Below are 15,814 nucleotides of genomic sequence, written 5' to 3' on the forward strand. Positions count from 1 at the left end.
AGACATGAATAGACACTTCTACAAAGAAGACATCCAGATGGCCAACCAAAACATGAAAAAATGCTCAACTTCACTCATCATCCGGGATATACAAAGCAAAACCACAATGAGATACCACCTTACACCTGTCAGAATGGCTAACATTAACAACTGAGGCAACAACAGATCTTGGCGAGGATGCAGATAAAGAGGATCTCTTTTGCACTGCTGGTGGGAATGCAAACTAATGCGGCCACTCTGGAAAACAGTCTGGAGGTTCCTCAAAAAACCTTACGACACAGCAACTGTACTACTAGGTATTTATCCACGGGATACAGGTGTGCTGTCTCAAAGGGACACATGCACCCCAATGTTTACAGCAACACTATCAACAATAGCCAAAGTATGGAAAGAGCCCAAATGTCCATTGAAGGATGAATGGATAAAGAAGATGTGGTATATGTATACAATGGAGTATTACTTGGCAGTTAAAAAGAATGAAATCTTGCCATTTGCAACTACATGGATGGAACTGGAGGGTATTATGCTAAGTGAAATTAGAGAAAGACAAATATCATGACTTCACTCATATGAGGACTTTACGATACAAAACAGATGAACATATGGGAAGCAAAAATCATATAAAAACAAAAATCATATAAAAACAGGACAAAACTTAAGAGACTCTTAAGTATAGCAAACAGAGGGTTGCTGGAGGGGTTGTGGGAGGACGAATGGGCTAAATGGGGAAGGAGCATTAAGGAATCTACTCCTAAAATCATATTGCACCATATGCTAACTAACTTGGATGTAAATTTAAAAATTATTAACTAAAAAAAAAAGAAAAATAACAAGCAAATGCAATGTACTATTTTTGCAGCTCTGCTCTAAGTGTAAAATTATCTTTACAAGATGTATAGGCCATACAAAAATTACTCCAAGTTACTCTTAGGTCTTACTGTGGACCAAAAATGTTAATAACAAATTTAACCACTAGGCACTGAGTGGCTCAGGTGGTTGAGAATCCTACTCTTACTTTCAGCCCAGGTCATGATCTCACGGTTTGTGAGTCTGAGCCCTACATCGAGCTCTGCATGGACACTGCAGAGCCTGCTCAGAATTCTCTCTCGGCCTCTACCCTCCTCACATTCTCTCTCTCAAAATAAACAAATAAACTTAAAAAAAAATTTTTTTAATAAAAAAATAAAAAGTAACAAGTTTAACTACTCCTAATACTAACAAGACCAGGCCCCCAAAAACTTAAAACTGCTGTCAAAAATCAAATTCTCCCTCAAAGGATAAAAATCTATTATTTACTATAAAGTCTCATTTAACTGATAACTTTTTTTTTAATGTGATAAAATACACATAGCAAAATTTATCATCTTAACCATTTTTAATATACAGTTCAGTGATATTCAATATATTTATAAGGTGCAACCAACATCACCATCATGGCCACAGTTCTTTTTTTTTTTCATCTTATGAAACTGAAACTCTATACCCTTGAAACAATAAAATCCCATTCCTCCCTCTCACTAGGTCCTGGCAAAACCATTTTACATTCTGTCTTTATAAATTTGAAAACAGTAAGTATATCATATAAATGGAATCACACAGTATTTGTCCTATTGTGACTAGCTTATTTTACCTAGCATAATGTCCCCAAGTTTCATCTATATTATACCTGTGTTGAGAAACTTTTTATGTGCTTATTGATCATTTGTATTTCTTCTTTGGAGAAATGCCTACTCAAGACTTTTGCCAATTTTGAATCCAGTTGTTTTTTGCTTCTGAGGTTTAGGGGTTCTCTATACATTGTCGATATTAGTCCCTCATCAGACACATGATTTGCAAATATCTTCTCTCATTCTGTGGGTTGCCTTGTTAGTCAAGTGAGAGTGTCTTGGGATGTGCAAAATGTTTTAATTTTCTCAAAGTTCAATTTGTTTATCTTTTCTTTTGTTGCCCAAGACTTTGCTGTCAAATCCAAGAAGTCATTGTCAAATGTAATTCTAAGCTTTTGTCCAATGTTTTCATCTAAGAGTTTTATAGTTTCAATTCTTACATTTAAATCTTTGATCCATTTTGACTTTTTAAATTTTTTTAAATGTTTATTTATCTTTGAGAAAGAGGGAGAGACAGAGCGCAAACAGGGTAGGGGAAGAGAGAGAGAGAGAGACATGAATCCAAAGCAGGCTCTAGGCTCAGAGCTGTCAGCACAGAGCCCAACACAGGGTTCAAACTCACAAACTGCAAAATCACAACCCAAGCAAAAGTCGGATGCTTAACCGACTGAGCTTAACCCAGGCACCACAATCCATTTTGACATACTCTGCATATGTTGTTAAATAAGGGTCCAACTTTATTCTTTTGCATGTGGATATCCAGTTTTCCCAGTATCATTTGCTGAAGAGACAGTCCTTTCCCTAGGGAATGGTTTTAGCACCTTTGTCAAAAATCATTTGATCATATATGTGAGGGGCTATTTCTTGGAGCTCTTTGGTCTATACATCTGTCTTTATTTCAGTACCCTGTTTTGATTATGATAGCTTGGTAGTAAGCTTGGAAATCAGGAAGCATGAGCCCTCAAGCTTTGTAGTCCTTTTTAAGACGGTTTTAGCTATTTGGGTTCTTTCAGTTTATTTATGAATTTTAGGATGGAGTTTTCTATTTCTGCAAAAATATCATTGGGATTTTGAGAGGGACTGCACTGACTCTGTAGGTCACGTTGGGTAATACTGATGTGTTAACAATATTAAGTCTTCTAATCAATGAACATAGAATATGCTTCCATTTATTTATGTTCTCTTTCAGAAACATTCTGCTAGTTTTCATTGTACACGTCTTTCACTTCCTTGGTTAATTCTTAAATATTTTAGTCTTGGGAAAAAAAGAAAAGAGGGAAACAAACCACAAAAGACTCTTAATGATAGAGAACAAACTCGGGGTTGACAGAGGGAGGTGCATGGGAGATGTGCTAGATGGGTGATGGGTACTAAGGAAGGCACTTGTGATCAGCTCTGGGTGTTGTATCTAAGTGATGAATTACTGAATTCTACTCCTGAAACCATAATTGCACTGAATGTTAACTAAAATATAAATTTCTTTAAAAAGGGTGAAAGAAATATTTTATGATTTTTGATGCTATTGCAAATGGAATAATTTTCTTAATTTCCTTCTAAGTTGTTCACTGCTCATGTACAGAAATGCAACTAATTTTGTTTACTGCTAGTTAGTTGCATTTGTTTATCAGCTCTGGGTTTTTTTGTTTTGGTAGAAGAGTTTTTCTATATATAAGATCATGTGTCTGTCAACAGATAATTTTACTTTTTCCTTTCCAATTTGGATGACTATTTCTTTTCCCCTTTATTTCTTTTGCTACTTCCAATACTATGTTTAACAGAAATTGCAGTATCAAGGATCCTTGCCTTGTTCTTGATCTTAGGAGAAAAACTTCTAGTGTTTCACCACTGAGTATGATGTTTGCTGTGGGTTTTTCATATATGGGAATGGCTTTTATTTTGTTGAGGTAGTTGCCTTGTATTCCTACTCTGTTAGGTGTTTCTATCATGGTAGGATGTTGAGTTTTGTCAAAAACTACACTGATAAATTTTTGTATGTTGAACTATCCTTGCATTCCAGGAATAAAACCCATGTGACAGTGGTGTATAGTCCTTTTAGTACGTTGCTGAATTTGGTTTATTCAGTATTTTGTTGAGGACTTTTACATCAATGTTTACAAGGAATATTTACCCATGGTTTTCTTTTCATGTAGTACCTTTATCTGGTTTTGTTATCAGGGTAATGCTGACCTCATAAAATGAGTTAGGAGGTATTCCCTCCTATTTTTTGAAAAAGTTTGAAAATATGTTAGTCCTTCTTTAAATGTGTAGTAGGGGCGCCTGGGTGGCTCAGTCAGTTAAGCGTCCAATTTCAACTCAGCTCATGATCTTGCAATCCGTGGGTTCAAGCCCCATGTTGGGCTCTGTGCTGACAGCTCATAGCCTGGAGCCTGCTTTGGATTCATGTCTATCTCTCTCTCTGCTCCTCCACCACTGTGCTCTGTCTCTCCCTCAAAAGTAAAATAACATTAAAAAAAAAAAAACAAAAAAAAATGTGTAGTAGAATTCACCAGTTAAGCCAACAGGGTTTTCTTGTCCAGAGACTTTTGATTACTGATTCAATTACCTTACTAGTTATAGATCTACTCAGATTTTCCATTTCTTTCTGATTTAGTCTTTGTGCGTGCGTGTGTATTAGTCATAATCACTTTTTAAGACATTTTAAAAATTTTTTAAATTTTAACTCCAGTGTAGTTAACATACAGCATTATATTAGTTTTAGGTATACAATATCTACTCTTAAATTATATAGAAAACAGGATTTGGAATTACAAACAAAAATTACAGTAATACTAGCTTTTAGACCAGTAACTGTTCTTTTTTAAAGTATTAGCCTCTAAAATCATGTAGAAAACAAGTAGTAATAATCCACTGTTACAATAACAGCTTTTATAATTGCCCATGTGTTTACATTAACTGAGATCTTTATTTCTTGATACAACTTTCATTTACTGTCTAGTGTTCTTTACTTTCACACTGCAGGAATGAGCATTTCTTGCAAGGCAGGTCAATTGGTAATGAGCTCCCTCTGGCTTTGTCTGAAAACATCTTGATTTTTCTTCACTTTTGAGGGATGGTTTTGCCAGATATAGGATTCTTGGTTGACAATTTTTTTATTTTTTTCTTTTAGCCCTTTGACTACATTGGCCCATTATCTTTTGGCCTCAAAAGTTAATGATGAGACCTCTGCTTGCAGTCTTATTGACAAACCCTTGTATGTGGTGATTGGCTTCTCTTGTGCTTTCAAAATTTTCCCTTTTGCAAATGTGATTATGATGTGTCTCAGTGTGGGTCTCTTTGACTTCACTTTACTTGGAGTTCTTGAACCTTCTTAGATGTTTATATCCATGTCTTTCAAAAAATCTGGGAAATTTCCAGCCATTCTATCTTCAAATATTCTCTCTGCCCCTTTTTCTCTCTCTTCTGGGACTCCCACAATGTGTATGTTGGTACCCTTCAATGATTTCCCACAGGTCTCCTATGCTCTGTTCACTTTTCTTTGATCTTTTATCTTTTTGTTCCTCAGATACAGTAATTTCCAATATTCTACCTTCGAGTTCACTTATGCTTCTGCCTGCTCAAATCTGCCTCTCAATCACTCTTTTTCATTTTAGTTCCTGGACCTTTCAGATCTAGAGGGTTTTTTTTTTTTTTTGGTTTCTTTTTAGGTCTTCTATCTCTTTATTGACATTTCCATTTTGTTCACACATCTTTTTCTTGGTTTTCCCCACATCTAGCTTCAGTTTTTTAAGCGTCTTTTAAAATCTTTGTCTACTATATCTGCCATCAAGTCTTTCAGATATAGTTTCTATTTATAGCTGACCCTTGAGTAACATGAGGATCAGAAGTGCTGTCACCTTGTGCAGTTAAAAATCTATGTGTAACTTCTGACTCTGCAAAAACTTTACTAGTGTTGACTGGAACCCTTCCTGACAGCATAATGAACATATATTTTGTGTATATATATATTATAATCTTACAATGAAGGTAGCTGCAGAAAAGAAAATGTTATTAAGAAAACTGTAAGAGAAAATACATTTTCAGTACTGTATTGCATTTATCAAAAACAATCTGCATGTAAGTCAATGAGCACAGTTCAAACCCGTGTTGTTAAAGGGTCAACTTCTCCTCCCCTCCCCCACCTTTGTCCATACTTTCTTTTTTTCATATGCCTTGTGATTTTTGTTAAAAACTAGATATTAGAATCTAGTAATGTGGTTAACTCTGGAAATCACATTCTCTCCCTCTCCCCAGAGTTTGCTATTTTTCATTATTGGTTTTGTCCTTTTGACTGTTATAGGCTGTCATTTTGCTAATGATCAACCTGAGCTGTAAAGTGTCCTAGGACCTTTCTGAGCCTTTGCCTGAGCACACACAATCACTTTCTAATTTCCCCCATATATGCAGTTGTTTTTCGGTGTCCTAGTCTTTCCTGTCTGGCTCCCAAAAGGGGAAAAAAAGAAAAAAAAAAGGGAAGAGAAGGATGACAGCCCTTTAAATCTCTTGGCTGCAATTTCAGCTGGAGGAAGAGAAGACTTGCAACAATGGAAAGCAGTGTAACAACAATGGGGAGAGGTATAACACCATTGACTGCTTACTTCCTTGTACCTGTGATCAGAAACAGCACAGCAACCAGGAATCAGAACACACAGATCCCTAGTATCTGGAAGACAAGGTCATTTTTGTCCACCCTGGTTCCAAGTTGCATGCAGGTGCTCCAGGAATAGAAACACAGCTGCATGCCATGTGGCTGAAGGGTGGAAGATGATACCAAGGGTGTTAATGTGCTAAAAGTTGAAAGTGACCAAACTGAGCACAATTCACCATCCAACCCTTCCCCTAGAAGTTACAAACCTTCAATAAACCCCAGAGTTCCAAAACAGTTATATCAGATTCTGCCACTGCAACTGTTGTCTAAATGGGAGACAGATTCCTGGTGTTTTCTATACTTCACTTTCCCACAATCCTCTGTCCACAGTGACATTTTAATGTAGGTTGTTATGCCCATTTTGAGGCTTAGGAAGGTTGGAAAACTTGCCTAAGGTCATACCCTTGACTGCTACACTACCATGCCTCTTATTCTGGTATATCTAAAAGAATTTGATATCCAAAAGAATTCATAAAAAAGACTTCTAAAGAGGTGCAAAAAGCTTTTATCAATGGCTTCACCGTTGAAGTAAGTTCACAGTTTTCACAAGTACCTATTTTTAAGTGGGTATTTTGTTATATGTCAAGTGATAAATGTTATCGTTATTCACTCACGCTACTAAAACAAAACATTAGGAGTCATCATTTAACCCCAACACAGTCACCAAGCATGTTCAATTCAACCTCCTCAACAATGCTCTAAAATACATTGTTCTATCTGCATCTGCATGGAGAGTGTTTTTTAATAAACTTTATTTTTGAGAAGAGTTTTAGATTTACAACATAATTGAGAAGAATATATAGTTCCCATATACCCTGTCCCCAGTTTCTCCTATGTTTAACATCTTACATTAATATAGTACATTTATAACAATTAATGAACTAACATTGATACATTGTTAACTAAAGTCAATACCATATTCAGATTTCTAAGTCTGTCTAATGTCCTTTTCCTATTCTAAGATCCCATTCAGGGTATCACAGTATATTTAGTTATCGTGTCTTCTTTGGCTCCTCTTGGCTATGACAATTTTTCCGACTTTCCATGTTTTTGATGACCTTGATAATTTGAGGAGTACTGGTTGGGCATTTTGTAGAATATTCCTTAATTGGGATTTGTCTCAATTTTGTTCACAATTATACTGGGATTATGGGTTTGGAGCAAGAACACCACAGAAGTCAGTCCCATTTTCATCATATCATATATCAAGGGTACAAGCTATCACCAGGATATCACTGTTGATTTTGACCTTGATCAGTTGGTCAAGGTGTGCTTATAAGATGTCTACAAAGATACTTCAAAGTAGCTACAGAGCTACTTTATTCCCCTTTTCCTGGCAGCATTTTTAGGCCTTCATAATAGCTTGCCTAAACTACTACAGGAACCTCGTAACTGTTCTCTCTACTGCCAGTTTCATAATTCAATCTTTTCTGTACACTATTACCAGGATGACATTTTTAAAATGTTGATTTGGATCATGCAACTCCCAGAGCTAAACTGCTTCAGTGTCTATCCATTACTTCAGGTTACATTTCAAAGCTTACTAAAAGTAACCAGGGCTCTTGGGAGAAATTACTTGTTCCTGTGCAGGAGCAAGTAAGGCACAAGAGGAGTCTAGAGCGTTTTTTCTGTCTTAAATAAGGATATTCTCAAAGAATCATGGGAATACGTTTCACTGGACAAAGCAGAGACAATTTGAGAGTGATGGATTATAATTCACCAAATAAAAAAAGAGCCTACAAATTCACACTTATATAAATAAATGAATTAATATATTAGAGAGAAGAAGCTCCTTCTTACAGTATAATGCCAATTAATAAAGCAGGAATGAGGGAGTGAGAAAATCATAAGGGAAGGCTTGGTAAAGAACAGGAAGTTACATAATCTCAAAGCATCTGGATGCAAATACTTAGTAATAAAAGGCAAAGTAATAACTTCACAGTAGTGAAATCTGGCAAACATCACCTTAACCCAATGATTAGAGATAACATCAATTTTGAGACAAACGAGTATCATATGTCCATCGCACAGTTAATTGAGAAGACATATCATTGGTATACCTGCCAAAAATGTACAATCTGAATGTAATCATGAGGAAATGTCAGAAAACTCCAAACTGTGGGATTTTCCACAAAATAACTAGCTTGTACTCTTCAAATATATCAAGGCCAAGAAATACAAAGAGTGGAGGGACTGTTTCAGATTAAAGGAGACTGATGTGACACAACAACTAATGCAATACATGATTGTGGAGTACTTAGAATGGATCCAGGACCCGGGAGGTAAGAAAGGGGTAGGGAGTGGACAGGAGAGAGGGTTGGGAGGGCTTGGAAGGGGAAATAGTTATAAAGAATATTATTGAGGCAAGTGATAAAACTTGAACATGCATGGGGAATTATGTAATAGTACTGTATCTATGATAATTTCTTGATTTTGATTAACTATTAGGTTCTGCTAAAAAAAAAAAAAGAAAGAAATCCTTGTTCTTAGGATGTACACATTCATTCACGTATTTAAGAAAAACAGCACAGTATCTCAACTTACTTTCAAATGGATCCCCCTAAAAACAGGTATGGATTTTCTTACATACACATGTATTATTTTAACTTTTTAAAAAGTTTAAAAGTATGTCAAAAAAATTATAACAACCAAAATCAAAGCCTAAGAATGATTGCTTCCAACTTTTTTGTCTTAAAGGAACCTCTGAGCCTTTGTACATATATTATCTACCTAAAATGCCCTCCTTCTCTTCACCTGGAAACCCCCTACCTACTCTTTACACAGCAGAAAGAGTGAAATTTTAAAATAATTTCTAATTATCCTCTAATGGCTTCCCCTCAAAACATAAGTCTGGTCTCTGAGGAGGCCAACATGTCCAACAGAACTTTACAACAAATGTTCTAGATACGTGCCATCCAATATGGTAACAACTAGCCAAATGTAAGTAAGTAATGAGCACTTGAAATGTAGCTAATCTAACTGATGAATTAAATCCTTATTATAATTCAAATAGCCACATGTAGGTAGTAATTACCTTATACCCTTCCTTATACAACAGTCCAGGTTTACTTTTTTACTCTCATTTATTGTAAAAATGGCTTGCATACAACACCCAGTGCTCATCCCAACAAGTGCCCTCCTCAATGCCCATCATCCATTCCCCCCCCTCCACACCCCTCATCAACCCTCAGTTTGTTCTCTGTATATAAGAGTCTCTTGTGGTTTGTCTCCCTCCCTCTCTGTTTGTAACTATTTTTTCCCCTTCCCTTCCCCCATCGTCTTCTGTCAAGTTTCTCAAGATCCACATATGAGTGAAAACATGGTATCTGTCCTTCTCTGGACTGACTTATTTCAATTAGCATAATACCCTCCATTCCATCCACATTGCTGCAAATGGCATGATTTCATTCTTTCTCGTTGCCAAGTAGTATTCCATTGTATATGTAGAGAGGTCCTAAAGGTGCGGTGATGAGAGAATTACAAAGCAGGGAGCTAAGACTCTCCAGGAGCTGACGCATCGGTCCCCTGGATCAAGCCTCTTTTATTTTTGCAAATTGTTAACAGCAAGCACATACAACATACTATTCGGCATCTTGACAGGTCATGCACTTACAATGTATTCCATACTGCATGGTCATGAGTACATCTGGTGCCAACAAAACATTCTTATCCCAGACCTGGTGTCCATATGGTGTCCTTCTGGAAAGAACGTGCAGTCCCAGCGGCTTTCTGCCTGGGAATGAAACTGTTTTCAGTTCCTTGCTGCTCCGTCCCTTTCCTTAAAGATGGTGCCTCTGGCTTCTTGTTCTCCAACAGTATATATAAACCACATCTTCACAATGCATTCATCAGTTGATGGACATTTAGGCTCTTTCCATAATTTGGCCATTGTTGAAAGTGTTGCTATAAACATTGGGGTACATGTGTCCCTATGCATCAGCACTCCTGTATCCCTTGGGTAAATTCCCAGTGTGCTATTGCTGGGTCGTAGGGTAGTTCTATTTTTAATTTTTTGAGGAACCTCCATACTGTTTTCCAGAGCAGCTACACCAGTTTGCATTCCCACCAACAGTGCAAGAGGGTTCCCCTTTCTCCACATCCTCACCAGCATCTGTAGTTTCCTGAATTGTTCATTTTAGCCACTCTGATCAGTGTGAGGTGGTATCTCAGTGTGGCTTTGATTTGTATTTCCTGATGATGCAAGACGTTGAGCATCTTTTCACATGTCTTTGGGCCATCTGGATGTCTTCTTTGGAAAAGTGTCTATTCATGTCTTCTGCCCATTTCTTCACTGGATTATTTGTTTCCTGGGTGTTGAGCTTGGTAAGTTCTTTACAGATTTTGGATACTAACCCTTTATCTGATATGCCATTTACAAATATCTTTTCACATTCTGTTGGTTGCCTTTTAGTTTTGTTGATTGTTTCCTTTGCAGTGCAGAGGTTTTTTATCTTGATGAGGTCCAAGTAGTTCATTTTTGCTTTTGTTTCCCTTGCCTCCGGAGACGTGTTGAGTAAGAAGTTGCTGCGGCCAAAATCAAAGAAGTTTTTGCCTGCTTTCTCCTCGAGGATTTTGATGGCTTCCTGTCTTACATTATTAGATCTTTCATCCATTTTGAGTTTATTTTTGTGAATGGTGTAAGAAAGTGGTCCAGGTTCATTCTTCTGCATGTTGCTGTCCAGTTTTCCCAGCACCACTTGCTGAAGAGACTGTCTTTATTCCATTGGATATTCTTTCCTGCTTTGTCAAAGATTAGTTGGCCATATATTTGTGGGTCCAAATCTGGGGTCTCTATTCTATTCCATTGGTCTGTGTGTCTGTTTTTGTGCCAATACCATACTGTCTTGATGATTACAGCTTTGTAGTAGAGGCTAAAGACTGGGATTGTGATGCCTCCCACTCTGGTTCTTCAATATTACTTGGGCTATTCGGGGTCTTTTGTGGTTCCATACAAATTTTACGATTGTTTGTTCTAGCTTTGAGAAGAATGCTGGTGCAATTTTGATTGGGATTGCCCTGAATGTATAGATTGCTTTGGGTAGTATTGACACTTCAACAGTATTTATTCTTCCAATCCATGAGCATGGAATATTTTTCCATTTCTTTGTGTCTTCGTCAATTTCCTTCATAAATTTTCTATAGTTTTCAGCATACAGATCTTTTACATCTTTGGTTAGGTTTATTCCCAGGTATTTTATGGTTCTTGGTGCAACTGTAAATGGGATCAGTTTCTTTATTTCTCTCTCTGTTGCTTCATTATTGGTGTATAAAAATGCAACCGATTTCTGTACATTGATTTTGTACCCTGCGACTTTGCTGAATTCATGTATCAGTTCTTTTGGTGGAGTCTTTCGGGTTTTCCATGTAGAGTATCATGTTGTCTGCCAAATGTGAAAGTTTGACTTCTTCTTTGCCAATTTTAATGCCGTTTAATTTCATTTTGTTGTCTGATTGCTAATGCTAGAACTTCCAACACTATGTTAAACAACAGTGGTGAGAGTGGACATCCCATCCCTACAACAGCCCAGGTTTAAGTACCCTTTGCTCCCTACTATGTTCTGGACTTCATTAGCCAACACACTCCTATTTGCCTATGCTACAGTTACACTGGCTTTTTGCTGTTCCTTAATTATATCAATTACATCCTGGCCTCAGTCGTTATATTTACTGTTCTCTCAGCGTGGAATACAATCTCATGGTTCCCTCTCTTACTTCTCTCAAGTGTCAGCTCAAATGGTACCTTATCAGTCTATATATCCTATCCATGTTCTACCTAAAATAGCACCCCATCACACTATGCCCTTCATCCTGCTTTATATATTGAATATTGAAGGAGTGAAATGTCATGATTTCTATTATTTACTTACAAATAAAATAGAATTTTATCTACTAGGAAAGTAGATGAAATAAAAGACAAAATATTAATGTTCAATCACTATACTGTACACTTGAAACTAAAGTAACATCATGTGTTAACTATATTGGAATTAAAATTTTTTAAGAGGTCAATATTAACTCTTCAAGCTAGATGATAATTTCTTTACTATTATTTCTTTATTATTCCAGTGTCTCTTTCTGTATTTTTGAAAATTATCCCAATTGAAAACAAGGGCAAATGAAATACGATCTAGAGCTAATGAGCAAACTATTCTTTCCTTCACAATTAAGCTTCATAAAAGGAGAGTGAAATGCTATGTTGAGGTAGGTTGTATTTTGTTGCTTTTAAGTCAGAACTCAAAAATACCTTTGTACATTGAAGAATTAAACAGAAAGAGGGGATGAAGATAAAATGAGAAACAACTAGTGGAGCAAGGACCTGGAAGAGATGGAAATGACATCATGAATTAGCACTGTAAAGGAAAAGAAATACTATATTCTAAAAAGGAAGAAAAGAAACATGGCTAACTCTGCAAGCTGCAAGTTACAGGAGAAAAAAACTTCAGGGAGTTTGAAAGTGATGGCTGATGAATTAACAAGTAAAATAATCTGAAGAGCAGATGTGGCAAAATGGGGAAAGAATCTGGGGCAAATGGTAAAATCTGAAATAACTGCCAGGGTAACGGGAGAATTCATCAAGGACAACACAAAAACATACTTAGAGTGGCAATGCAGATAGAACTTAATGCCAGCAATCTGTTTATGCAATTTTCTCCAACACTTGGCTACATGAATACATGTACAAAACATCAGAAGAGCTATACTTATTCAGACCAGAGGAAAGCTATTAAACATCAGAATAGAGATCTTAAAGTGGAACAGAGACATCATATGAGGAAGGGAGTGAATGAAGTAGAGGGTCAGAGAGTAATAAGTAAATAGAATAACTAAAATTTCAGAAATGGGATTATAAGGTCACAAATAAAATCTACAAGAAGAATCAGTTATCCTGTAATATATAATTAAAGTAAAATAAATTTTCTTTTTGGCTAGTGTGATTTAAATGTGGTTCTACCAGGGCACCTGGGTGCCTCAGTCAGTTCAGTGTCTGACTCTTGGTTTCAGCTGAGATCATAATCTCACAGTTCAGGATTTCCAGTCCTGTCTCAGGCCCTGTACCGATAGACATACTCTCTCTCTCTCTCTCTCTCAAAATAAATAAATAAACTTAAATAAATAAATAAAGGTAAATTATAAATAAATAAATAAATAAATAAATAAATAAATAAATAAATATGGTTTTACCAAGAGCTAGAAGTTAACATGGCTCCTAAAGGTTTTTTTCAATTACAGAGCAGAATAGCTTTTTGATCAATAATGTCTCAAGATGATGGTGTAATGTGATTTAGAAATTTCACAAGTAATTTATTAATAGTGAAAGTTCATAAATTGTAGCTTGTTTTTGTGAGTTAGAGCTAATTTTAATAACATAATTCTCACTCATATTCTAATATACTTCCTGGGGCAGAAACACCCATGGGAGTTATATCATACATATGAAACTAATTTCATGCTACAGGAGGGAAGGTATTGAGAATTGCTAGCATAGAGTACTGCTAGCATTTTAAAGCATCTTGTACAATAGAAACTAGTGTCAGGAATGGTAATTATGGTCTACAGCTTAGATTTATTTAAATACTAGAAGCTAGAGGATTAAGAGTTGTCATTCTTAGTACTTTTACCATATTTCAAAAATTAACCTTTGTGAGCCAAGACTGCTTACACCTTGAATTTCTATGAAATATGTATCAAGAAAAGTTTCATTCAAAAATAATACACAATACAACTTCAATTCTCAATCTATACTTCATACCTATCTTATTGGCTAAGCTAATCCTGAACTTAAGTGACACTTTGGGGTCGAGAGGAAAAGAGTGTCAGTGAAGCGGATCACACCATAAAAGTGGTTTTCAAAGTAACAGTACACTCACATGTATAAACTTACCAGGTTCCTAATTCCAGTCAATGTGGAATGGGAAAGGGGAGCAGTACGAAATTCCAACATTAGATTTATGTTATCCAATACCACCAAACAAAATACTACATTTCTATAAACTGAAGAGGAAAATGGCACTGATCACTGGACTCTTTGATGTTTCTATTTAATTTCCTATATGCTCCAACAAACCTCCATAAAAACCAAAATATAAAATACTTACTTTTTCATTTTTTTTGAGTTATATTTGACTTGGTAAGCTGCCTGGATTAATTTGTCTGGGCCACCATCAAACTGATGTGGAACGACCTTCTGAAAGTGCTAAAAAGACACATTAAAAGAAAAACATAAGAACTACTTAGTGCTGTTTCTTGTTAACTAATTACCAGTAAAATCTAAAGACACTCAAGAAATCATGAACTGACTTGCCTGTAACATCCCTTCCATGTCAAGTTGCATCAGTTCTGCCTGATTCATTTGAAGAAGTGCCAATCCTACTCGAAATACTATTTCTAAACCCTGTGGAAACACATTTCATAAAGTCAAACTTCTCTTACTATTCCATTGACAAAAACTAATCATTCAAAAAAATATTAAGGTAAACATTTAGGGATCTACACTAGAAACTGACAAACATCTCTGCAAAAAGTCAGCAAATATTTTAGACTTTGTGGGCCATGTGGTCACTGTCACAAATACTCAACTCTGCCACCACAGCCCAAAAGCAGACAAAGACAACACAACAAAAGGGCATGGCTATGTTCCAAGAAAACTTTTTACAAAAATAAGTGAAAGAACAAATTTGACACTTGAACCAGGATGATTAGTACATAAATCAGTTTGCTGACTCCAAACTAAATTAATTTAATTAGGTAATATAAACTGATCATCCCAAGATGTAGTTAATAACAACTAACATTGGGTTTAAGATGTTGTATTTATTTATTTTTAACTTAATTTAATTCACTAAGGTGGGACTTGAATTCACACCCTGAGATCAAGAGTCACATGCTCTACCAGCTGAGCCAGCCAGTCACCCCTGATTAAGATGTTATTAATTATTATTAATAACACTTTCAAGGGCTTGCTACCATTTATCACTTAACCTTACTTCCTACCTTCTCACCCAAAATACAGAATAAAAGATAAAGGATGACTCTACATGACCATGACAATTAAAAGAACTACCTGCAAAATATTCATAGAATAGAAGAAACTTAATTATGCTCATTACTTCTTGCTCTTTGGGTAACAGATGCACTGCAGTAATATTAACTGTAAGGCAAATTTCACCTTTCACTAATTCTCACTGAATCAGTAAGAATGGATTCACCTCCTGAATCAATCAGGAAGCGATACAGAGGTCTGATTAAGAGTGTGGGACCCAGGGTGCCTGGGTGGCTCAATCAGTTGAGCATCTGACTCTTGATTTTGGCTCAGGTCATAATCCCAGGATCATGAGATCGAGACCTGTGTTGGGCTCCACACTGAGCATGACACCTACTTAAGATTCTTTCTCTGTCAGGGGCGCCTGGGTGGCTCAGTTGGTTAAGTATCCGACTCTTGATTTCAGCTTGGGTCATGCAGTTTGTAGGTTCGAGCCCTGAGTCAGGCTCTGTTAGTGAGAAGCCTGCTTGGGATTCTCCCTCTCCTCTCTCTCTGTGCTTCCCCTGCTCGCTCTTTCTCACT

At 36.4% G+C, this 15,814-nt stretch overlaps 1 protein-coding gene across 16 annotated transcripts in view; it reads right to left on the minus strand.

Annotated features, from left to right (window-relative positions):
* EVI5 (ecotropic viral integration site 5) overlaps nucleotides 1–15,814 on the minus strand; it is a 244,123-nt gene that overhangs the window by 131,915 nt on the left and 96,394 nt on the right. For all 16 annotated transcript variants that reach the window (XM_045478298.1, XM_045478293.1, XM_045478297.1 and 13 more), the window contains 2 exons: nucleotides 14,555–14,644; nucleotides 14,349–14,446 (listed from right to left, as the gene is read on the minus strand). In XM_045478298.1, the coding sequence (XP_045334254.1) occupies nucleotides 14,349–14,446; nucleotides 14,555–14,644 (188 nt within the window). The remainder of the gene's footprint in view (nucleotides 1–14,348; nucleotides 14,447–14,554; nucleotides 14,645–15,814) is intronic.

Source organism: Leopardus geoffroyi, chromosome C1, assembly GCF_018350155.1.
Source record: "Leopardus geoffroyi isolate Oge1 chromosome C1, O.geoffroyi_Oge1_pat1.0, whole genome shotgun sequence".
Lineage (NCBI taxonomy): Eukaryota > Metazoa > Chordata > Mammalia > Carnivora > Felidae > Leopardus > Leopardus geoffroyi.